This window comes from Oncorhynchus gorbuscha, linkage group LG18 (genome assembly GCF_021184085.1).
Source record: "Oncorhynchus gorbuscha isolate QuinsamMale2020 ecotype Even-year linkage group LG18, OgorEven_v1.0, whole genome shotgun sequence".
NCBI lineage: Eukaryota > Metazoa > Chordata > Actinopteri > Salmoniformes > Salmonidae > Oncorhynchus > Oncorhynchus gorbuscha.
The window spans coordinates 53,956,021-53,980,528 of record NC_060190.1 but is presented as its reverse complement, the minus strand read 5'-3'; the positions used below and the strand labels follow the sequence as shown (position 1 = coordinate 53,980,528).

The window sequence follows — 24,508 nt, the reverse complement described above, 5'->3', positions numbered from 1 at the left end:
GGTCTCGACCCCGCCCTGTGCAACTGGGTACTGGACTTCCTGACGGGCCGCCCCCAGCTGGTGAGGGTAGGCAACAACATCTCCACCCCGCTGATCCTCAACACTGGGGCCCCACAAGGGAGCGTTCTGAGCCCTCTCCTGTACTCCCTGTTCACCCACGACTGCGTGGCCACGCACGCCTCCAACTCAATCATAAAGATTGCGGACGACACAACAGTGGTAGGCTTGATTACCAATAATGACGAGACGGCCTACAGGGTGAGGGCCCTCGGAGTGTGGTGTCAGGAAAATAACCTCAACGTCAACAAAACTAAGGAGATGATTGTGGACTTCAGGAAACAGCAGAGGGAACACCCCCCTATCCACATCGATGGAACAGTAGTGGAGAGGGTAGCAAGTTTTAATTTCCTCGGCATACACATCACAGACAAACTGAATTGGTCCACTCACACAGACAGCATCGTGAAGAAGGCGCAGCAGCGCCTCTTCAACCTCAGGAGGCTGAAGAAATTCGACTTGTCACCAAAAGCACTCACAAACTTCTACAGCTGCACAATCGAGAGCATCCTGGCGGGCTGCATCACCGCCTGGTACGGCAACTGCTCCGCCCACAACCGTAAGGCTCTCCAGAGGGTAGTGAGGTCTGCACAATGCATCACCGGGGGCAAACTACCTGCCCTCCAGGACACCTACAGCATCCGATGTTACAGGAAGGCCATAAAGATCATCAAGGACAACAACCACCGGAGCCACTGCCTGTTCACCCCGCTATCATCCAGAAGGCGAGGTCAGTACAGGTGCATCAAAGCTGGGACCGAGAGACTGAAAAACAGCTTCTATCTCAAGGCCATCAGACTGTTAAACAGCCACCACTAACATTGAGTGGCTGCTGCCAAACACACTGACACTGACACTGACTCAACTCCAGCCACTTTAATAATGGGAATTGATGGGAAATTATGTCAAATATATCACTAGCCACTTTAAACAATGCTACCTAATATAATGTTACATACCCTACATTATTCATCCCATATGCATACATATATACTGTACTCTATATCATCTACTGCATCCTTATGTAATACATGTATCACTAGCCACTAACTATGCCACTTTGTTTACATACTCTTCTCATATGTATATACTGTACTCGATACCATCTACTGTATCTTGCCTATGCTGCTCTGTACCATCACTCATTCATATATCTTTATGTACATATTCTTTATCCCCTTACTCTGTGTATAAGACAGTAGTTTTGGAATTGTTAGTTAGATTACTTGTTGGTTATTACTGCATTGTCGGAACTAGAAGCACAAGCATTTCGCTACACTTGCATTAACATCTGCTAACCATGTGTATGTGACAAATAACATTTGATTTGATTTGATGTCGTGTCCACCTCCCATACCACCGGTGGCACCAGACAAGAGGCCGGAAGTATGGGAGTGGGATCGATGGACCGCTCCTCTGTATCAGAAATTAAAGCAAATGAAAACCAGGTGTGAATGAACCAAAGACAAAACAAACGGAAAAGGAAACATGGATCGGTGATGGTTAGTATGCTGGTGACGCCGACCGCCGAGCACCTCCTGAACAGGGAGAGGAACCACCTTCGATGGAAGTCGTGACAGGAGGAATGGGCCAAAATTAATCAACTTATTGTGGGAAGCTTATGGAAGGCTACCTGAAACGTTTGACCCAAGTTAAACAATTTAACTTCTTAAGGATGACGCAGAATACAGTTCCCATGCAGGAACACCACTCAGCGGAATTTCAGAGCGCCACCTATAGTTTTTGATAAAACTCAAACTTTCATTAAAACACACATTCAAGGTAGTGAATTAAAGCTACACTCGTTGTGAATCTATCCACCAAGTCAGATTTGTAAAATGCTTTTCGGCGAAAGCATGAGAAGCTATTATCTGATAGCATGTACACCCAAAATACCGCAACGTCACCTAACACGACAGATTTTGCGGTAGCCGGCGCTACCCAAAACGCAGAAATAAAATATAAAACATTCATTACCTTTGACGAGCTTCTTTCTTGGCACTCCTAGATGTCCCATAAACATCACTATTGGGTCTTTTTTTCGATTAAATCGGTCCATATATAGCCTAGATATCGATCTATGAAGACTGTGTAATCTAGGAAAAAACTGAGTTTGATAACGCAACGTCATTTTTTTAATTAAAAAGTCGACGATAAACTTTCACAAAACACTTCTAAATACTTTTTTAATGCAACTTTAGGTATTAGTAAACGTTAATAATCTATCAAAATGATCACGGGGCGATGTATATTCAATAGCTCCACGTCCTGATATCGTGTCCAAATATTCCTCAACCAAAACATCCGGTCGGAGACCGGAGAAAATGCGCTGCCTTGTGTCGGTTTGACCAAGAAACAAATCCGAGACAAATGACAAGACTGTTGACATCGTGTGGAAGCTGTAGGTATTGCAACCTCGGCCCCATTTAATGTGACCTAAATCAGGGAGGTTTTACTTGGATTAAATGTCAGAAATTGTGAAAACTGAGTTTAAATGTATTTGCCTAAGGTGTATGTAAACTTCCGACTTCAACTGTAAATATAATAAAAATGTGTTCCCTCCTTCTGTGAGCCGTGACCCAAAAACCGAGGTACAGTATGTACCAAGCTGTGGATTTAGTTAACCGTTACACCCCTAGAATGTAGGCTAATTAAAACGGGGACTGGTGAACTTCACTGCATGTGCCCTACATTGCATGTAGACTTACTAGGAGTCTAATAAATGTGTTCTTAATATTTTTTCTAGAATTGTCTTAAACTGCTTTAGTTTTAAACTCACGGATCATGGGCCATAGCCTGTCCCTGCCACCTGTAGGTTGTCCAGAGTCAGTGAGCCACACTACAGTACAGATACTGCCCCCCAACAGTCAAACACATGTTAATTAACCCTTACGTGTACCCTAGGGGGAACCACTGTAGCCAGGAACATATTTAAAATATTCCAACATTACACCCACAAACACAGCCATGTAAATTGCTCCATTGGAATTTGACACAGTTGTCACAGCCAACCCACAACACAAACCAGTCCAACACATCACATAGGCCCAACATTAGACCTAAATGTTTTCGGTAAATAGGTGTAAATAGGTTAATTTTGGTCATGTCAGTTGCATCCAAAACAGAGACTTGTGCTCGTGACTGCATTACAAAGTATACTGTATGAAGGTTGGGTTTGTATCAATCCTGCCCACATGTACCACAGCTGGCAGCACATAAGTAATCATCCATTCTGAGTGCAGCTGCACACGACCTAATCGTAATGCCTGTGGTAAATTTGGGTTAACTTTGGATATCCCTATGGGGCTAGTTAGGGACCATCGGTAAATTACACAATGTACATGGGACAATGTAAAAATTCCAATAGCTCCAAATTTCAATGACTTAAAAAACCTCAAGCCAACTAGAAATTGTGGAAATGCATTTAGAAATATTGAAAGCATTTAATAAGAAAACAAAAAAGTGTGCAATGAAAAAATTGTCTCATTTACAGTACATTGGGCAATTTATTGACGGTCTGTAGCTAGTCCCGGAGATAGGCTATCCAAAGTCAAATACATTTTTCCACGGTTGCACACCAGCTGGCTGAAGCTAATTGGCAAAATAATTTGTCTAATTCTTCCCACCTGCGAACACATACAAGAGACACCCACATCAAACCACACCCTGAAACCAACTCGTGTTTGAATTCAGCCATGGCTGTTAGCATTTCTTTATTAACCAAATCTAAAATGAGTCCAAATCAGGAAGTGCAGTTTGTCGACGTGTGATTAGTGAAGATGCTGTGATGGAGGGTATGGAGAGAAAGTTGGAGAAGTAACAGCTGCGCTTGAATGCGATCATTATGGTTGATAGTTCTGATGATATGGGTTGGGAGAATGAGTGTCAAGGACAGTAACAGGAAAAAGAGAAACCATGCTACTGAAAGCAGTGATGCTTCTAGTGCAGAGAGCGTGAGGGTGACGATGGGAAACAAGAGTAATGATGTGTCGGAGTGTAAAGTTGTGATGGTGTTTGATGTGACCACAGGCCGCATCTACACCCAATCCTACTAACATAAAGAAAGAAAGAAACTCAGCAAAAAAAGAAAAGGCCCTTTTTCAGGACCCTGTCTTTCAAAGATAATTCGTAAAAATCCAAATAACTTCACAGATGTTCATTGTAAAGGGTTTAAACTCTGTATCCCATGCTTGTTCAATGAATGAATATGTACCTGTGGAACCGCTTACAGACGGTAGGCAATTAAGGTCACAGTTACGAAAACTTCGGATACTAAAAAGAGGCCTTTCTACTGACTCTGAAAAACACAAAAAGAAAGATGTCCAGGGTCCCTGCTCATCTGCATGAACATGCCTTTGGCATGCTGCAAGGAGGCATGAGGACTCCAGATGTGGCCAGGGCAATAAATGGCAATGTCTGTACTTTGACACACCCAAGACAGTGCTACAGGGAGACAGGACGGACAGCTGATCGTCCTCGTAGTGGCAGACTACGTGTAACAACACCTGCACAGGAACGGTACATCCGAACATCACACCTTCAGGACAGGTACAGGATGGCAACAACAATTGCCTGAGTTACACCAGGAACACACAATCCCTCCATCAGTGCTCAGACTGTCCCCAATAGGCTGAGAGAGGCTGGACTGAGGGCTTGTAGGCATGTTGTAAGGCCTATGGGCACAAACCCACCGTCGCTGGACCAGACAGGACTGGCAAAAAGTGCTTTTCACTGACGAGTCGCGGTTTTGTCTCACCAGGGGTGATGGTTGGATTCGCGATTATCATAGAAGAAATTATCATTACACCGAGGTCTGTACTCTGCATCGGGATCGATTTGGAGGGTCCGTCATGGTCTGGGGCGGTGTGTCACAGCATCATCGGACTGAGCTTGTTGTCATTGCAGACAATCTCACGCTGTGCATTACAGGGAAGACATCCTCCTCCCTCATGTGGTACCCTTCCTGCAGGCTCATCCTGACATGACCCTCCAGCATGACAATGGCACCGGAGGAGATACACTGCAGTACTTAATGCAGCTGGTGGCCACACCAGATATTGACTGTTACTTTTGATTTTGACCCCCCTTTGTTCAGGGACACATTATCCCATCTCTGTTAGTCACATGTCTGTGGAACTTGTTCAGTTTATGTCTCAGTTGTTGAATCTTGCTATGCATATTTACACATGTTAAATTTGCTGAAAATAAACACAGTTGACAGTGAGAAGACGTTTATTTTTTTGCTGAGATTAGGTGAAGTAAAACTAGTCTGGTTCATTGGGAATGGTAATCTGATAATACTCTGTGGTCAGCAGCAGAAGATTCTTCAAATGGAATATCTCAATCGGAAGAAGATCAAAGCCATGTCCATGGAGTGTATGCTATGTTGACGAGAATAATTTCTGGGGTCCCACTATCTATGTCCAATAGAAGATATTAAATAAAATTTGAAGGGAGGCATAGTGTTTGAGAGCAAAAGTTTGATTTGTAGGAAAGTTTGAATATCCAAGAATTTGTTCCATCCCCATTGTGGTGTTTTAAATGCCAAAGAAAGAAGAATGGGACATGTAGCTGCTCACTGTAAAGAAAAGAAAAGTGTGGACTGGGGGAATAATCTGAAGGCTAAGTGTTGTAATTGTGGGGTGGAACACAATGCAACATTTGGTGGATGCCCGGTGCAGAGAGGGGCAGGAGAGACCCAGAGATATGGAATCATGATTTCTCATATGCAGAGGCTGTAAAACCGATTGTTAGAACTATATGCGGACTGATGGAGCTACCATGGTTTCTCCCGTAGTAAGTGGACCTAGTGTCAGAACTGGTGCTTCTACTAGTCCTGACATGGTTTTGAGACCAGTTCAGAAATCTTGTTTACACAAATGTGCTGTGTCAAAGCACACTTTTGCTAGTGAATAAAATTGACTTCATAGCTTTCATTGGAAAGGTTATCAACACGGCTCGGATTATGGAAAGCTGAAATGCCAGGTTGAAGATTATTGTGGATATGGCAACAGTTATTAGGAGTAACAGGTGTTACGGTTGACATGAAGTGGGTAGGGATTTATGTGTTTATTTATATTAAACGTTTGTTTGTGGACCGCCATTATACCGTAGAAGTGCAGTCAAAGATTTTTACAACTAACCGAAGATAGACCAGGGCCTTGTTTCCAATGGGAGCAAATTATTCATAGTAGGTAGAACCAAGCACGAGATAGTGAGATCCTATTGGCACGTCTAGCATGTATTTGCATATTTATGTCTGGGAACGGCTACTCTGGGAAGTGCGAATGTGCAATAACTTAATCTGCCCTTGCACTTCTTCTAAACAACACAGCTTTTTGTCAAACTTTGTCAACGGGTAAAGTCTACAAAATGATAACCACTCTGTTTGTTACAGATTCTACTTTTGAAAACAGAAAACTGTATGCAGATCAAGTGATTCATCTAAGAGAAAATTTGCAGAATGTTGGCCAAAATCCATCTCGCTGGGTTTCTTATCACCATATCTGGTAGTGAGTGGAAACGCCAACCGGCTGCTTCACATTTATACATCCATCTGTGGTGCAGTCACTCTTTAAGGAGTGGCATATGGAATCTTGTTTACACCTGGACATTACAGCTCAGGTAGATTACCTGTGTCTGCTGCTGCATGTAGGCCTATGTTTACTGCCAAGAAAATCTCATGCTTACCCCTGGGCTCTAGGTAATGAATAACCACTATACAAACAAGGATGATGACAAGTACAAACTAGCCGAATAAACTCAACTCCACCATTTACCATGGTGTTGGGCGGTGACCAGTGTGGGTGGACTGCACAGGAGGTTGGTGGCACCTTAATTGATGAGGACAACAACCACCCGAGCCACTGATTGTTCACCCCGCTATCATCCAGAAGCCGAGGTCAGTACAGGTCCATCAAAGCAGGGACCGAGAGACTGAAAAACAGCTTCTATCTCAAGGCCATCAGACTGTTAAACAGCCACCACTAACATTGAGTGGCTGCTGCCAACATACTGACTCAACTCCAGCTCACTTTAATCATGGAAATTGATGGAAAAAATATATCACTAGCCACTTTAAACAATGCCACTTAATATGATGTTTACATACCCTACATTACTCATCTCATATGTATATGTATATACTGTACTCTATATCATATACTGCATCTTTATGTAATACATGTATCACTAGCCACTTTAAACTCTGCCACTTTGTTTACATACCCTACTGTCATGCCGTTGGCCTGGGGGGTAGGTTTATGACAGTCATAAATACCTCTTCCCCCCCTTTTCCTCTCTCTACCCTACTGAGGTTACATTTGCAAAACCCTTGGTTAACATAGCGATTCTGGGACCATCAGTAGGTGAGGGGAAATGAACTATATTCCTGTAATCCGAACAATTGAACATATGCGGTGGTACTTAATGAATATGATGGTTGTCATCTGAGACATTCTCATCAATGATAAGATGACATAAACTCTACAGGGGAAAGTCTACACATCAGAGTTATCGGATTCACATGGAATTGTTGTTCAACTTAAATGTTTGAATATGAAATTATTCGTGATGGGATGAAATGTGATTTTAGCTTCTGAAATGTGAGATTTGGGTTTTCATAAGATATGGCTCTGCTCAATCAGTGTCCCGCCCCTGTGAAGGGACATGGGCTATAAAACTTTTCAAACACGCCCTCCTCTCACTTCCTATATAAGCCCTTGACGTCAATATAACCTCCTTTTCCGAGGATGTAAGACGACGGTCCTATGTCAGAATGGTTCAGATAATAACTACAGAATGAAGCCAACATCAGCGTGAGCTTTGGTTGCGAATGGTATGAACTTTGAACTCTTATTCACTACAGAACTGATACCTCCTAGGCGTTGAGTTAGCAACAGCAGACGCAACGAAGGTTAGGAAGGAAGAGACAGAGTATCCCGTCTATCACCCAACGACGTTACTACAACGTATCCAATTGACAACCAGAGATATTCTTCAAAGGACTCAGTTTGGCAACACAGCCTTCAATCTACCACCAACCTACCGAAGCGCAGCTCAGAGTAAATATTTATTGCATTTTCCTTTTCCAAATGGGCGGTAATTTAGAATGCATCAGATACTGTATTTATGATAGCACAGCTTCTCCCTGTGTCCCTCAGTCGTCCCGCTCTTTCACTCAAACCCAGCCCTTTTCCTTTGTGTAACAAGCTGTCATATCTGTTCCGCCCGCTAGGGACGTTTTCCTTTATGACGTAATTTGTAATCAAGTTATGATTTAATTATGTGTATGTGTAATTCTGTGTGATTAGTTAGGTATTAGTAAATAAATTATTAAACCCAATTTTGTATTGCTTATTCAAATTGTTAGCCAGGGTTCGTGCAGATAACAAAGAATTTACAACTTTCAGATGAGACTGAATTAAGATGACAATTGATATTGACTGCTATTGATGTAAAATATTACTAGGTCTTTAAGAGTTTATTCGGAAGATAACAGCTCTATAAATATTATTTTGTGGTGCTCGACTCTAGTTAATTACATTTACATGATTAGCTCAATCAGGTGATATTACAGATAAATTATTTTATAGAATAGCATGTCATATCACTTAATCCAGCATAGCCAAAGAAACGACACTACACTACATTACTCATCTCATATGTATATACTGTACTCGATACCATCTACTGCATCTTGCCTATGCCGTTCTGTACCATCACTCATTCATATATCTTTATGTACATATTCTTTATCCCTTTACACTTGTGTGTATAAGGTAGTAGTTGTGGAATTGTTAGGTTAGATTACTCTTTGGTTATTACTGCATTGTCGGAACTAGAAGCACAAGCATTTCACTACACTTGCATTAACATCTGCTAACCATGTGTATGTGACAAATCAAATTTGATTTGATTTAATTGATGAGGATGGGCTTGTGGTAATGGCTTGAGTGGAATAAGTGGAATTGTATCAAATACAAACACATGGTTTGATGCCATTCCATTTGATCTGTTCCAGCCATTATTATGAGCAGTCCTCCCCTCAGCAGATTCCAATGGTGGATTGGAGCTCAGAATTCACATAAAGATTTTTGTTTTGATTTAGCAGCAAAAGAATAGCCCGCATTTACACATGCCATTGTATTGTGTAAATGCGGCTTTTCTTTGGGTGCTGAAATCTGTCGTTTTTTATTTTAAAAACTACATTTTATGTGACTTCAGAACTCCAGTCCACCTATACTAGTCACTCCTCAACTCCGTCATTAATGGTAGAGTTGAGTTCAGTCAGCTAGTAACAAACCAACTATGAATTTAACATTAGCCTATGTATTTTTTCTTACAATGAAATAGTGTGTTCAAGACATAAAAGGCGTATCTGCCCACATGATCATAATAAGGCAACAATTATTAAGTCGGAGTAAGCAGGAATCATGCAGGAACCAGTTGCCCCGGGAATTATGCTAAAGATATTACCTCATGTCATGGTCGCAAACGTTAATAAAAACCGTAATTGCACATCATACATTTTTTGGCGCACCACGTAATCACACGTAGATGCTCTAAATGTAGATTTACAGGAACGACAGCCAATAAATTAAGTTCATAAACATAAGGTTTGTAATTAAGATACATTTGATATGGAACAGGTTCTTACCACTATTATTTCAGTTCACTCCGTCTACTCTATACGTTCCTCTCAAGTGCCTTCAGCGGACAGCTGTTGGTGTGCCAGACGCAACAAATGAGTGACGAACTGTATTTTCGGTCATATGGTGCGAACATATAACGTGAAAGTACCACGTAAATATTGAGTTTCCATGCTGACCCTGAAATAACATGTCCAACCAACAGCAAAATGAGAAAGGATTCACTATTATTCTAACCAATAGGATTTGAGAAATGGGTGGGTCTTAATAAAACGTATAATACCCTTTCTTAGAAAATTCCACACTGTGCTGCAATTAATTTACAAAAAGTTCTGAGGAAAAAATGGTTGCACTTTACTAAGTATCCACAACACTTGCCTAGACTTTGTAGGTACAGCCAGGTACACATAGTTATATTTTCCTACTTAGGTTCTAACTGCTACCTGTTTTGGTTTTCCTGGATTTGCAAATAAACTATTCATAAGGAAGATATATAATTATTCGGCAGGGTAGCCTAGTGGTTAGAGCGTTGGACTAGTAACCTGGAAGGTTTCAAGTTCGAACCCCCGAGTTGACAAGGTACAAATCTGTCTTTCTGCTCCTGAACAGGCACTGTTCCCAGGCCGTCATTGAAAATAAGATTTTGTTCTTAACTGACTTGCCTAGTTAAATAAAGCTAAAATAAAATAAAAATTCCTGGGTGAGGGGTGGTTTACCTGAAAATAATTGCAATGTGTTAATACATAAACAATTTTGTCAAGGGTTACAGCATTTAAGGATTAAGGAACATGTATTGTTGACTGGGCGTTTTTTTAATCAGTTTTAACATGCAGAGCAATCACTTAAAGTGTGGAGATGAAAGAAAAGAAAACTGCAAAAAGCTTCTTAAGTAATCGAGTGCCTAATAGGATCAGAGGGATTATAATGTCCTCATTTTCACAAATCCACGGGAAATTTGTGAAAATTGGCCTTGTGCCATGCTACTAGTTCTAATGGTAATGTAGAAAGTAACAAATTCTTGGCTCTGGCTGGTCCAGTCTTTTCAATTATCCATTGCTATAATAGTATTGTCTTTTTGCTTTAAAAAAGTAATAAAACAATAGCAGAGGGACTCCGATGGTGTTTTAACCTATACTAAATAGGCCTTCTATTAATCAGTTCAGTAAATTATTTTATCCAAGCAATTCATTGCTTCTTAGACAGAAGATATGTATATGTTTCACATGCGCAAGACCATGACAAATACTCTAAAATGTTGTAGCCTCCCTCCCTCGCAGCGAAAATTCAAATCCTGCTATGTCTATTCCCTCTCAATTGATACACTGATGGCAGCGGTGAGATAATCCCAGTAGTGTAATTGTTTGCCTGTTCACACTGTGCATTTGTGTGTGGGATGCTTGAAGAGAAAGGGTAGGTTGTGTAACTTTCCTGTATGACATTTTCTGAATATTCACTGGTCTCTAGTGACATCTAAAGGATACAAAATAATGAACAAAAATCACTCAGGGTAAATTGGTGCATTATGCCGCGTTCGCGTGCTAGTCGGAACTAGGAAACTTCTGAATTGTTAACTGGTTGTCGGAGCCTATACATGTGCTGCATTCAATCAGATAGCAGGTCGGAAGTTTCCGAGTTTCCTTGTTCCGACTAACACATGAACGCGGCATTATGCAATCGAGGTTAATAAATAGCAAATAACTAATAGTCAAAATGGTGCATTATATTTGGCAAGCAACTGTATTCTTACACATTTTAAACGAGGCTATAAAGTAATGACAATGGTGAGTTACTTATAAATCTATATATTAAGTATGTAGGCCAATAATATGTTTCAGTTTAGTATTTCACATGTTGACAATGAACTCGACTGATTTAAGATTTGAATTAAATATTTTGAGTAGTCTAAATGCAACAGTGAAACTGGTCGACAGGCGGCACTCACGATCCAGCTCTTCGTGTTATGATGCCATTATTTATAGGGTGGTGGGATATCAACCGCTATTCTCAGCCCTCATAACAGAGCTGGTGCATAGGCGTATAAAAGAGCGACAGGATGACACAGACATAAGTGTTTTGCTACAGAAGCTTAAATAGAACCCGAAGTAAGTGTATTCCTTTAACTCTTTGTATTAATTGTCTATGTTTGGAATATCAATGGTTTATCGTGTGCAGGCTATTTAGAAAATATCAACATAAAATCTCCTTGCAATTGGCTGCATTGTCAGGAAAATCGGTGCAATTACACATGCCACTAGCGCCACATGCGTATTGTTTATCGCTTTCCATCTCTTTAAAGCAATATTACCCTATAAATGTAGCTGTGGTAGAAGTTTTTGTGATTGCAGATTCTTGTAGGTAGAACTCGCAATCTTCCCAACTTTCCAACACGTGATTGAGCATCAATACAACAATAGCAGTACCCTCCATAAGGGTGACGTTTTTTATTAAACCAATACTACACTAAATCACATATCTAGGCCTATAGCCAGTTTCATTCATTTTGGTTGATATCCTATGCTGTTGGGTGTTCATTTTGATTATGAAAAGGTCAACTAGCAGTGAGTGCTCAGCTATAGTAATTCACAACACAATAGTTCTCCAGAAAATAATTGAAAGAAGGTACCAATAAAGCTGAAAAGGTGGAGAATACACTGACAGACAGACCGAATGATTGAAATATTTGTTTTATCAATACATTTGGATAGAACAGTCTGCAATTTACTCAATCTGGCTGACAATGAATGTATACACTGTGATGCACAATACATAAATTGGTTGGACACGCTCACCTTTTACAGGTAAACAGAAAGAAAAAAAAAACATATGGCAAACCTTTGTTCTTTTCAGGTGTTCTTCTTGTCAGTCATTGTTCCCTAGACATGGCCATTGTTCCAGTGATGTAAAGCACATGGGGTACATCTCAAGTTGATTTGTGATTGAGTTGGCATTAATAGGGTGGAATGTTTAGCCTTTGCTAAGGAGAGGATGATATCTCATCTACCATTGAGCACTTCAAATTGTAGCCTAGTGCAGGTAGCCTAGTGGTTAGAGCGTTGGTCCAGTAACCGAAAGGTTGCTAGATGGAATCCCCAAGCTGACAAGGTAAAAATCTGTCTTTCTGCCCCTGAACAAGGCAGTTAACCCACTGTTTCTGGGCTGTCATTGTAAATAAGAATTTGTTCTTAACTGAATTGCCTAGTTAAATAGAAAAATGTGCCTTATCTCATGACAGAATTTAATACTCTTAGTAGTATGGTCTTATGGAGCCTTTATAAGCGCAACAGGCATTCAATCTTATCGACTCCTCAACAAGGCAATGGTTGTTTGGAGGGGAAAGAATGCCAGTGCTAGAAACATTTAAACATAAAAAATATCACCATAAATATCATGTGTACAGCATACCCTAGGATAAAGCCAAAACCCAGAGTTCTTGAAAGTACCACAACATTATTTGACCTGGATTTATTCCTTCTCCTCCCATTACATTTTGGATGGGCCAAGGTAATCTGTTTGGGGGAATGTGTCTGAGGTCAGTATTTTCCCAGAATGGAAGGGCCTGTGTCACTGAGCCCAGAGCAACAAAAAAAAGAAGGAAAGCAAAGAAATTATGTCACACACTCTAATTATGATCCCAAACCCTGACCTCAGAAACATTATTAAACCTAATCCCAGCTTCATTCAAACAGATCGAACCCTGTACAGGGACCCAGTTTTCATCTCTTAGTGGTCAGCTACAGAGCTGGCAGGTGAAACAGGAAACATCTGCTTCTGATTTGATACAGATTGGTATTCCAACCGGGATGTTTTTCTCCTTGACACCCCTCCTTTTCTCTGGCATTCTCCTGGGACTGCTCTGCTTCTTCACCTGCAGGCTGGCTAGTCTGCTGCTGATTGGTGGGCCCGGCCACTTCTGAGCTTTACTTAGAGGATAGGCCTGCATCTGTGTGACGGTAAAACCTCTCTTCTCCTCAGAGACCAGCCTAGCAGCTTTATGTGAGCTCAACTACAGCATATTGTATACTAATGCTGTAGGACTTGCGTTGTCTGTTTTAATAGCATAAATTAACAAGGCTCATATGCACACAGTTTCAAGACTTTATGAAATACCTTTTTATTTCAAGCACGTGTAACAATACATTTGCCAAACTCTCTTTTTTACGAAACTGTAAACCTTGTTTAAAAAAACATTTATATTGGCTTTGTTATGGCTGTTAGATCGCTGTACTACAGCCCACAATCCCATTAACGCTCCCATTAAAGCTACCTTGACCACAGCACAGGGGAAGGACAGAGGTGGGACAGGGGTGGGTCAGGGGAGCGACAGGGGTGGGACTGCGGAGGAAAAAGGGAGGGACAGGGGTGGGGGTGTAATAATAGATGAAGGCTGGCTGCTCAGGGCCCATGGGGCCGTGTTAGGACAACTCTACAACAAAACCACTACTTCTGTTCACTGTGAATGTCTAAGTTGAAACCTACCTACTTTCCACATCATTTGCTGCACTTTAAATCAAACTCATCGTCAACTTTCATAAACACTGATTTCTCCGTCTTTTACAGACTCCCTCTAGTTTGGGACGTGGTATGTGATAACACTACAGAGATAGAGCGAAAGCATCATGAAGGTGACAATCCTGCTCATCTGCTCCTGCCTGGCCTGGGAAGGCCTTGGGAAGCCACAGTTTCCTGGTAATACACACACCTGTCAATAAATGTAATGTCTCTTAACAGCATCTAGCTGTTTGACTGAAATCCACCAGGAAGAGCTTAGAGGGGACACATACTAACACAGACCTTTTTCATTCCTTTTTCTTGCTGAAGTGTGCACTTCTTCACTCCCGTTCATATATTTGAAAGGAAAGGGACCGGTTTAGGAAATGTAGTGGAAAGATCCTTTAGCACATGCTGAAACCAATCCAATGCTCCTATAGTCCTTGAGGAGGAGTGAATGAGTGCACACTTCAGGAAGAAGGGTAGAAACTAATATGGGCTTTGATTTATTGGAGATGTGACACATCCATTTAATTGGGTCATATTCCGTCCCACTTGTCCCAGTACTTTCGCAGGTTTTACAGATCACTTCTACTGGCCTCTTTCCCTGCTCATTTAAAACTAAAAGTCTACCTCCGTGTTGCAGACCAAGAGAAAGATCCTCTGTTCTGGAACACATGGGCTCAGCGTACTTTGAAGAATGCCCTCACACTTCAGAAGCTCAATCAAAACACTGCAAAGAACCTCATCCTCTTCCTTGGTGATGGTAAGCCATGATTACAGGGACCTTTTTCATTCCATGAGTATGTGCCATACTGTATGATGAAGTGAAGTCTTAACTCTATGAGCTTATGTGCAGCATACAGATGTAATCATTTTATACATTTCCAGAATATCGTTCCTAGTGGTTGTAGAAAACAAGTATTTTGATGATAAGTATGTCCTCCTCATCAAACACAGTCGTTTCCATCTAAACATTCTGGAGGATGATGTAATCCAGTCAGAAGTCAATAGTATGTTTCAGACTTTCTAAATCGAATGTTGAATATGGGAGCCATCGAGCATTAAACAAACATGCTTACAGTGCCAATGGATAACTTTGCTTCTGCTTAATGTTATGTTATGTAGTGACCCATTAAACTGTCCCCCCCAAAGGATCTTAACTGTCTATGTTTTACATGCAGCAGCATACAATGTATCTTACTCTATCATGTATGACAACCATGCTTAAAACAATCATGCTGGATAAAGTGGAAGTTCACATCCTCTACAAAAGTATCCATTTTGATATCCATATAAAACAAAGGGAAAATAGATAGTTATCTCTAAAATACAAATGTTGTTGACTTGTGAAAAGGTAGATCTCAAGTAAAAGCTCTTTTGACGGGATTCTTTACCACCAAATGTAGAGTTGTTTGTTCAGTGGATGGAGCAGCTGCTGTGAAAAGTGACCACAGATCCTTGTTAATCAGATAGAAAACCAAAAGGTGTTAATGCATGAGATGGAAAGGCTTTCTATCCCTTAAATAGAATCACACCACAGACCGATCACTGCTTTGCTTTTGTTGTGTAGGAATGGGCATTCCCACAGTGACGGCAGCACGAATACTGAAGGGGCAGCTGAGCAGACAGAGCGGGGAAGAGACCCAGCTGGAGATGGACAAGTTCCCCTTTGTTGCGCTTTCCAAGGTCTGACCTGGTCTGTTATCATATGGAAAAGCAATAGAAAAGCATGCATTATTGATCTGGAAGTAATGAATGGTTCACCAAGATCAAGACCAATATACCTGGTCACATACTGTCTATGTCATACAATAATAATATGTTATTATGTTACATACTTGGCAAGAAGCCACACATCATAGAACTGTCTTTATAGTTAAGGGAGCAGCACATTCCACACATGATTGATCATGTAGTAGTCTGTGTCAATAACTGTGTAAGAATGAAGAATGTAAAAGAAATGACACAATCTGAGCGTTTCAAGGTGATGCTTGGAGGTGTGGATAACACCAACACGGCATGCAGAACAATGTCTCCTACTACAATTCTATATAATTCACACATTACTGTCCTGTCTCTGCAGACATATAACACCAATGCCCAGGTTGCAGACAGTGCGGGTACAGCCACAGCATACCTCTGTGGGGTGAAGGCCAACGAGGGCACTGTGGGTGTGAGTGCAGCTGCCGTACGTTCCCAGTGCAACACCACACAGGGCAACGAGGTCACCTCCATCCTCAGATGGGCCAAGGAAGCCGGTAATGCCTCCTTATAACTCATGTTTTTTCACAGTACCTTTCCACACCAGACCTATTAAGCCTTATTTGGCCAACCTGAGATAAGCAGTAGAGACACACCATGATAACATTGTAATCGTAGGCATGCATGGATCTCAATGGGGAGTTTATAGCTACAGATGTATTTTCTTAAAGGCAGAGACTCCCTCGCAGGCCCCAATGACTTAGAGACATGGCAGGAATGAAAATAAGTCTTCTAGAGTAGAGGTCAGGGGTCAGAGAGGATCAGGGATCCAACAAACAAGAAAATAAAGAAATTGTTTTCTCATATTTCTCAAATGACTGAAAAATGAATTGACACTCTGTTCAAGTTCAACTAGAATTAGCAGATTCTTTGGAGCTAATCGTTGTCTTTAGATCTGGCGGACTATTGCACAGAATCCTAGTAGCAGGTTCAAAAATGGTTTGTGTGTTTGTTACCCAGGCAAGTCAGTGGGAATAGTCACGACAACGCGTGTGAACCATGCCACCCCCAGTGCAGCCTATGCCCACTGTGTGGACAGGGACTGGTACTCCGATGGAGAGATGCCCGCTGAGGCAGTACAGGCGGGCTGCAAGGACATCGCCAGGCAGCTCTTTGAGAACATTCCTAACATTGATGTGAGTCACAGCAATTACACGTTTTATACAAAAGTATGTGGACACTCCTTCAAATTAGTGGATTCGGCTATTTCAGCCACACCCTTTGCTTACAGGTGTATAAAATCGAGCACACAGGCATGCAATCTCCATAGACAAACATTTGTAGTAGAATGGCTTTCATCGTGGCACCGACATAGGAAGCAACCTTTCCAGTCAGTCATGACATTCTCCCAATTTTCTTCTGGATCATCCAAATGCGCTCTAGCAAACTTCAGACGGGCCTGGACATGTACTGGCTTAAGCAGGGGGACATGTCTGGCACTGCAGGATTTGAGTCCCTGGCGGCGTAGTGTGTTACTGATGGTAGGTTTTGTTACTTTGCTCCCAGCTCTCTGCAGGTCATTCACTAGGTCCCCCATGTGGTTCTGGGATTTTTGTTAACCATTCTTGTGATCATTTTGACCCCACAGGGTGAGATCTTGCGTGGAGCCCCAGATCGAGGGAGATTATCAGTGGTCTTGTATGTCTTCTATTTCCTAATAATTGCTCCCACAGTTGATTTCTTCAAACCAAGCTGCTTACCTATTGCAGATTCAGTCTTCCCAGCCTGGTGCAGGTCTACAATTTTATTTCTGGTGTCCTTTGACAGCTCTTTGGTCTCGGCCATAGTGGAGTTTGGAGTGTGACTGTTTGAGGTTGTGGACAGGTGTCATTTATACTGATACCAAGTTCAAACAGGTGCCATTAATACAGGTAACGAGTGGAGGAAAGAGAAGTTACAGGTCTGTGAGAGCCAGAAATCTTGCTTGTTTGTAGGTGACCAAATATTTATTTTCCACCATAATTTGCAAATAAATTCATTAAAAATCCTACAAAGTGATTTTCTGGATTTTCCCCCCCTCATTTTGTCTGTCATAGTTGAAGTGTACCTATGATGAAAATTACAGGCCTCTCTCATCTTTTTAAGTGGGAGAACTTGCACAATTGGTTGCTGACTAAATACATTTTTGCTCCACTGTCTGTAAATGTGATGTTTCAGTTTTAAATGTGTTATTCATTTGCACAAAAAAACTGCTTTTGCTTTGTTGTTTTGGGATATTGTGTGTAGATTGATTAGGGGATTCAACTATTTAATCCATTTTAGAATAAGGCTGTAAAAGTGAAGTGGTCGGAATACTTTCCGAATGCACTGTATATACAAGTCCCAGCCTACTTGTTTCATGTAATACTTTCAATGCAGTATTAGACTTATATTTAGCTAACTAATGATGGGTAATGCATAAGCTTCTAATTTATAGCCTCTGTCTCTTGCACAATACGCATGCACCTGTGCTCCGCTCTTGGAGTCCCATGCAGGAAAAGCTAGACTAGAATAGCTTGCTGGACATGCTTTTTTTTCTTAATTTCTTATACCAATAGACTATTTGAAGAGGGATGCAAGCTCTTGTTAGCTCAATGTTAAATACAGCAGCCAGAATGCATGGGTAGTTTGAAAGAAGAGTGAACGCGGTAGGCTACAGCAGTTATTTATTCAGAACCAGAACCATTCAATCTTCGTGATGAGAAGTGAAAGCCTTCTGCATCTAATTTTAGTCCTATATTATTCAAAGTTGTAATTAGAATGATGAAGTTAAGGACAACAACATGTATTTAATTCAGCCTACCTGTGGTCCTTCTGTAGCTCGGTTGGTAGAGCATGGCGCTTGTAACGCCAGGGTAGTGGGTTCGATCCCCGGGACCACCCATACGTAGAATGTATGCACACATGACTGTAAGTCGCTTTGGATAAAAGTGTCTGCTAAATGGCATATATTATATTATTATTATTATATTATTATTATATTACTGTTGAAAGCGAGGAAGGAATGAAGCAGTCAAGAGAGTAAGAGGAGGTAGGCTAATAACATTAGGGGAAATACTATGAAAGATACTGTATGCATCAGTCTACTAATTATGTACAACAAACATATAAACGCAACATGCAGCAATTTCAAAGATTTTACTGAGTAACAGTTCATAATAAGGAAATCACTCAATTCAAATGAATTCATTAGGCCCAAATCTGTGGATTTCACATGATTGGCAGGGGTGCAGACATGGGTGGGCCTTGGAGGGCGAATTGTATGCCCACCCACTTGATAGCCAGGCCTAGCCAATCAGAATGGGTTTTTACCCCCCCCACAGGTGAAGAATCCGGATGTGGAGGTCCCGGGCTGGTGTGGTTACACATCATGGTCTGCGGTTTTGAAGCCGGTTGGACGTACTGCCAAATTCTCTAAAGCGACGTTGGAGCCAGCTTATGGTGGAAAAATTAACATTAAATTCTCAGGCAACAGGTCTGCAGTCAGCATGCCAATTGCATGCTCCCTCAAAACTTGAGACAGCTGTGGCATTGGGTTGTGTGACAAAACTGCTCACTTTAAAATGGCCTTTTATTGTCCCCAGCACAAGGTGCACTTGTGTAATGATCATGCTTTTTAATCAGCTTCTTGATATACCACCTCATGTGGATGGATTATCTTGGCAAAGGAGAAATGCTCACTAACATGGATATAAACAAATTTGTGCACAAACAGAGAAATAAGCTTTTGGTGTGTACAGAGAATTTCTGGGATTTTTTATTTCAGCTCATGAAACATGGAACCAACACTTTACATGTTGTGTTTATATTTTTGTTCAGTGTACAAATAGGCCCTAAGAATATTTCAAAATTAATATCGAATTCGCTAGCCTGAACTATGTGTAATTACAGTCCATATAATGCGGTATAATACAATACAGTACAGTTCACACTCAAAAATGCCTACTGGAGCTACTTTAATGTAAGAGAGCATATAGCTAGCTACATCTATGGGATTTTATGTTTTTCTGTCATGCGTAATGTACAGTAGACTATATTGTACAATATGTAGGCAATTGGAAGACGGGACAATCATTTGGCCTTTTTTGGCCTTGGGCTCATTAAATGTCTTTAATGTATGGCAGGCTCAGGTAGCATCAGGCTTGAATTTTCAATCAAAGCTCTAATCAAATCCAGACAGGCCTATTTATATGCTTTTGAGTGACACTTCTGGTTTTGGCGGGAAATACCGGGTTACCCGGTAGAAAAGGGATTTGTTCTGGGAATTGAACATTTGTAAAATACCGGGAAAATATTTAACCCTACCGGGGATGTCCATAGAGAGGAATCAAATGTTTTACCTCTGTGGTGGATGTCTAGGTGATTATGGGAGGAGGGAGGAAGTACATGTTCCCCAAAAACCAGTCAGATGTGGAGTATCCTGGAGAGAAGAAACACTTCGGTACCCGCATCGATAGAAGGAACTTGGTGGAGGAGTGGAATAACCGAATGAAAAACAAGGTCAGCTGCTCTGTCTTAGTTCTTCTCTCACTCCTCTTCTACCATGTCTGCTGTTTCTTCCTTGTTCTTCTTCGTCCTCCACTTTTCTCAATTTTTCTTATCAAGAACATTTGAATCGTTTTAGGTTGTCACAGGGTTGGATCAATGCCATATGATGTATTGTTTTATCTATTAAATAAACAGAACGCCAACTATGTATGGAACAAGAAGGAACTTTTATCGCTAAATCCTAATAGTGTGGATTACCTTTTGGGTGAGTTATTTTTTTTAAATAGTTTGCTCTTTATTGATTTCACGACCTTCCTGTTTCATATTTTGTATTCATGTTAACCACTGATCATCTTCTCTATCTATTTTGCAATATATTAAACCCTTCCTGTGTTAACACAGGTCTGTTTGAGCCTGGAGATCTTCCCTATGACCTGGAGAGAAACAATGAGACAGATCCTTCACTGACCGAGATGGTGGAGGTGGCCATTAAGATCCTGAAGAAAAACCCCAGCGGATTCTACCTGCTGGTGGAGGGTGATTGTTGTGTTACATTTACTCTGGCACCAGTAAATACTGTATCAGATGCACAAGTTTAATAATGTATATCATGTTGAATGTGAAGTTTTACACCTTAGGCTGCTTTGCCAGTCCTGATGCTAGATTTTCTCATCTGCTTGAGAGAGAGAGGTTAACCAAGCTGTGCGTTGGCAGGGGGGCGCATCGACCACGGACATCACGAGGGTAAAGCCAAGCAGGCCCTGCATGAGGCAGTGGAGATGGACCGGGCCATTGGCCACGCCGGCCTCATGACCAGCATATATGACACAATGACTGTCGTCACTGCTGACCACTCTCACATGTTCAACTTTGGAGGCTACACTCCAAGGGGGAACACAATTTTTGGTGAGCAGTGGATGATTTTGCAACAATGTATTGTATATTGTATGTGGCTACACTCAGTCATCAGTCACTTGGATGTTGTGGATGTTGTAAATAAAGGTTTGTGATGGAGGTGGTTCATTATTTTCCTCTCTGTCTACAGGACTGGCTCCCATGTTGAGTGATGTGGACCAGAAGCCCTTCACAGCCATCTTATATGGGAATGGACCAGGGTTTAAAGTAGTCAATGGTCTGAGAGAGAACGTCTCCACCCTTGACTATGGTAAGTGAAGTCTTATCATCAATGGAGTATTGCCATTTTGAAAGTCCTCTGTCATAGAGAACATCACTTGGTCTTTGGCATGCATCCATCTGATCTCTTTCTCCTTCCCTTTCCCCACCTCCCCCCTTCCCTTCCTTCCCTCTCTTCAGAGGAAAATAACTACAAGGCCCAGTCTGCAGTGCCGCTGAGTATGGAGACTCATGGAGGAGAGGATGTGGCTGTGTTTGCTAAGGGCCCTATGGCTCACCTGCTGCACGGTGTCCATGAGCAGAACTACATTCCCCATGTCATGGCTTATGCTGCCTGCATTGGCCAGAACAGAGACCACTGCATGTCATCCAGTGGAGCCTCTAGTCTCAGCGCTGCACTGCCCAGCCTGACAGCTCTCCTCACACTCATCTGTCTCCTCTGCTGACCTTTCACCCCAACCCTCCTCCTGCACTACCCCCACCCCTCCTCTCTGTATATATGTATTACTCCCACACCTTTTTTTATAGTGTGGATATTATGCAGATTGGATTCTTTCTCGATTGCTGATTTTTTAAAATCATTCTGTACAGTTTAATGACTTTGGGACCAATGTAAGGGCATTTAAAAAACCAACTTTATAAGAGGTTTTAAAAATAGGTTCTATTTGACTCAACATTCCATGACGTACATTAAGGCATTGTTGGCAGAATAGATGGATGCAGTTCAATGCATGATTAATATAATTCACCAATACATTTGGTGTAAATACATTATGTTGTACATCACAACTGGCCTCCATTCGGGATGCACTGTTTCATTTTCAATGACTAAATATTTTGAACAAAAACTGACGATTGTAACTAAGGCTGGGAATGTCAATACAATCAAACTAGCAAGGGCAATGATCACAAGTCAGACATAATGTGGCTAATATGCTAGGGTATCTATTTATGTAGCTAGCTAAAAACACAGAGCCTAGCGTTAGCTAGATAGCTAGCTAGCTGCTAGGAGGATGTGAGTGAGGACATTCACCGACTTTTTCCCCTCATGTAATTTTTTTGATGGCTACACAGCTAGAGATGCACGTGTCATTTGGTTAGCTAGAAATAAATGTGAATCGTTTTGATTGGTAGCTATGCTGAATGCCTGTTATCCAGTTAGCATTTCTCTTGCGTTCACAAATTCACTATGGCTAGCCATCTACTCCAATTTCAGAGTGCTCTGAGCGTGCCAGAGCGCTGAATAACTGATGATTTTACAAACACGCAAGACCTGCTGAATAAGACCGGTGTCAGTAACCGTAGGCCAAAAAAGTTATAGTTATTCATGAATGCTCTATATAACATGTAAACAGCCTAATCAGCTCTGCTCGGCGAGTAAAATTGTCAATGAGTTGTTCTCTCATTTGTGTCTGGTAGTAGCTAGCTAGCAAGCTTATTAACTTTGGCCAGTTACCTTGGGTGCTTGGTTGGGACAACGCATGCATTGGTAGGAAAGCTGCAGAAGGACAAGTAGGCTATTCCCCATCGTTTATCAGTGCAATTCTGATGGCCAACAAGCTCAAATATTTTAGAGGTTTATTGTTGCTGTGCATATACGTTAGGGAAAAAAATAGGATATCACTTTATTTCTACTGTAACATATAGGATAGGTTGTGTTATTTTACTTTGGTATTGATCACTATTCAGGTAACACTGAAACTATGTGAAGAATTCTGTCATATCAGTTGGTTTAAGAGAAGGGTATATCTCTGAATGTATATCAATCATTGTATGGGGTAAATAACCTCCCAGTATTAATGACAAAGCAGTGTTGCTGCCCACCTTGTTGTCTGTCAATTCCATGACTATGGATCAGGCTACTTTTCAAAGAAGCCAGTTCTTTTCCTAAATTAGAAACCTAATGTAACATTTCCCTAGTTTTGAATATGAATATATTAAAACAGTATATACAAACAGTAAACAGAATTTACATAGATTCCCAAAACAATCGTGTAAACGTTACAATAAGGAAAGTAGATGCTATTTTGTATGTATGGTTTAAACAAACAAACCAAAACAATGAATTCCATGTTCTTTGTACGTACTTCCCGAAAGCACTGAATGAAAAGTCACCCCCTGTCAGAATTTCATAGAAATAATTTAGCCAATAAAGGAAGTCCTGTTGGTTTTTCTGAAAATGTTGTGTTTACATTATTGATGTGTTGACTGTAAATGGTAGATAATGTGTCAGTTTGTCAGTTTGTCAGGAACTGATTTTGGTTGCACTTTCAATAAGCATTATGTGTACCATTTGGGATGGAATATATATTAGAACAGATGTGTCACCTTATTGAGGAATGTTTAATGCTACACAAATTAATTGGTTCAAATTTTTCATATTGGAATTATTCAAATACCTTGTCCAAAGGAATATTTGAACTATAAAAAAATAGTGCAGTTTGTAGTGGGTTTAAAGAAGAAACAGAAAATCAAACAAACCCATACTCAGCATTTGATATATGTGGTTTGTGTGGAATGTGAATAGCCCTTGAGAACTCATGGCTGGAGCATGAACATGAAGGATAAGCTAAGATGGTTATGAAATATAGTCCACACACTCTGGGGCATTCTTGATATGGGTGCTGCACATTTTGCCTATTCGGAAATGTGAAATCAAATTGTATTGGTCACATACACATGGTTAGCAGATGTTAATGCGAGTGTGGCTTGTGCTTTTAGTTCCCGACAGTGCAGTAATATCTAACAAGTAATCACAACGACTACCTTATACACACAAATGTAAAGGGATGAATATGTACGTATAATATATGTACATATACATATATGGATGAGTGATGGCATAGGCAGTAGATGGTATAGAATACAGTATATACATATGAGATGAGTAATGTAGCATATGTAGACATTATTAAAGTGGCGTTATTTAAAGTGACTAGTAATACCTT

General features: G+C 41.0%; 2 protein-coding genes across 3 annotated transcripts in view; one reads left to right on the top strand and one right to left on the bottom strand.

Moving 5' to 3' along the window:
- LOC124003413 (endothelin-converting enzyme 1-like) overlaps positions 1-9,900 on the bottom strand; it is a 50,059-nt gene extending 40,159 nt beyond the window's left edge. The window contains exon 1 of the mRNA XM_046311658.1: positions 9,716-9,900. The gene's annotated coding sequence lies outside the window, so the exon portion shown is untranslated. The remainder of the gene's footprint in view (positions 1-9,715) is intronic.
- A 1,785-nt stretch (positions 9,901-11,685) lies between these two features.
- LOC124003658 (alkaline phosphatase-like) lies at positions 11,686-23,740 on the top strand. 2 transcript variants are annotated; one of them, XM_046312151.1, is made up of 12 exons: positions 11,686-11,809; positions 14,265-14,393; positions 14,842-14,961; positions 15,769-15,884; positions 16,282-16,456; positions 16,920-17,095; positions 20,298-20,438; positions 20,622-20,691; positions 20,829-20,963; positions 21,141-21,332; positions 21,472-21,591; positions 21,741-23,740. In XM_046312151.1, the coding sequence occupies exons 2-12, from the start codon at positions 14,324-14,326 to the stop codon at positions 22,004-22,006; spliced, it is 1,581 nt and encodes a 526-aa protein (XP_046168107.1). In that variant the 5' UTR covers positions 11,686-11,809; positions 14,265-14,323; the 3' UTR covers positions 22,007-23,740. The 2 variants fall into 2 exon arrangements, with proteins under 2 accessions (XP_046168107.1, XP_046168108.1); XM_046312152.1 differs by lacking the exon at positions 11,686-11,809 and adding an exon at positions 13,639-13,657.
- The last annotated feature ends 768 nt before the right edge of the window (positions 23,741-24,508 follow it).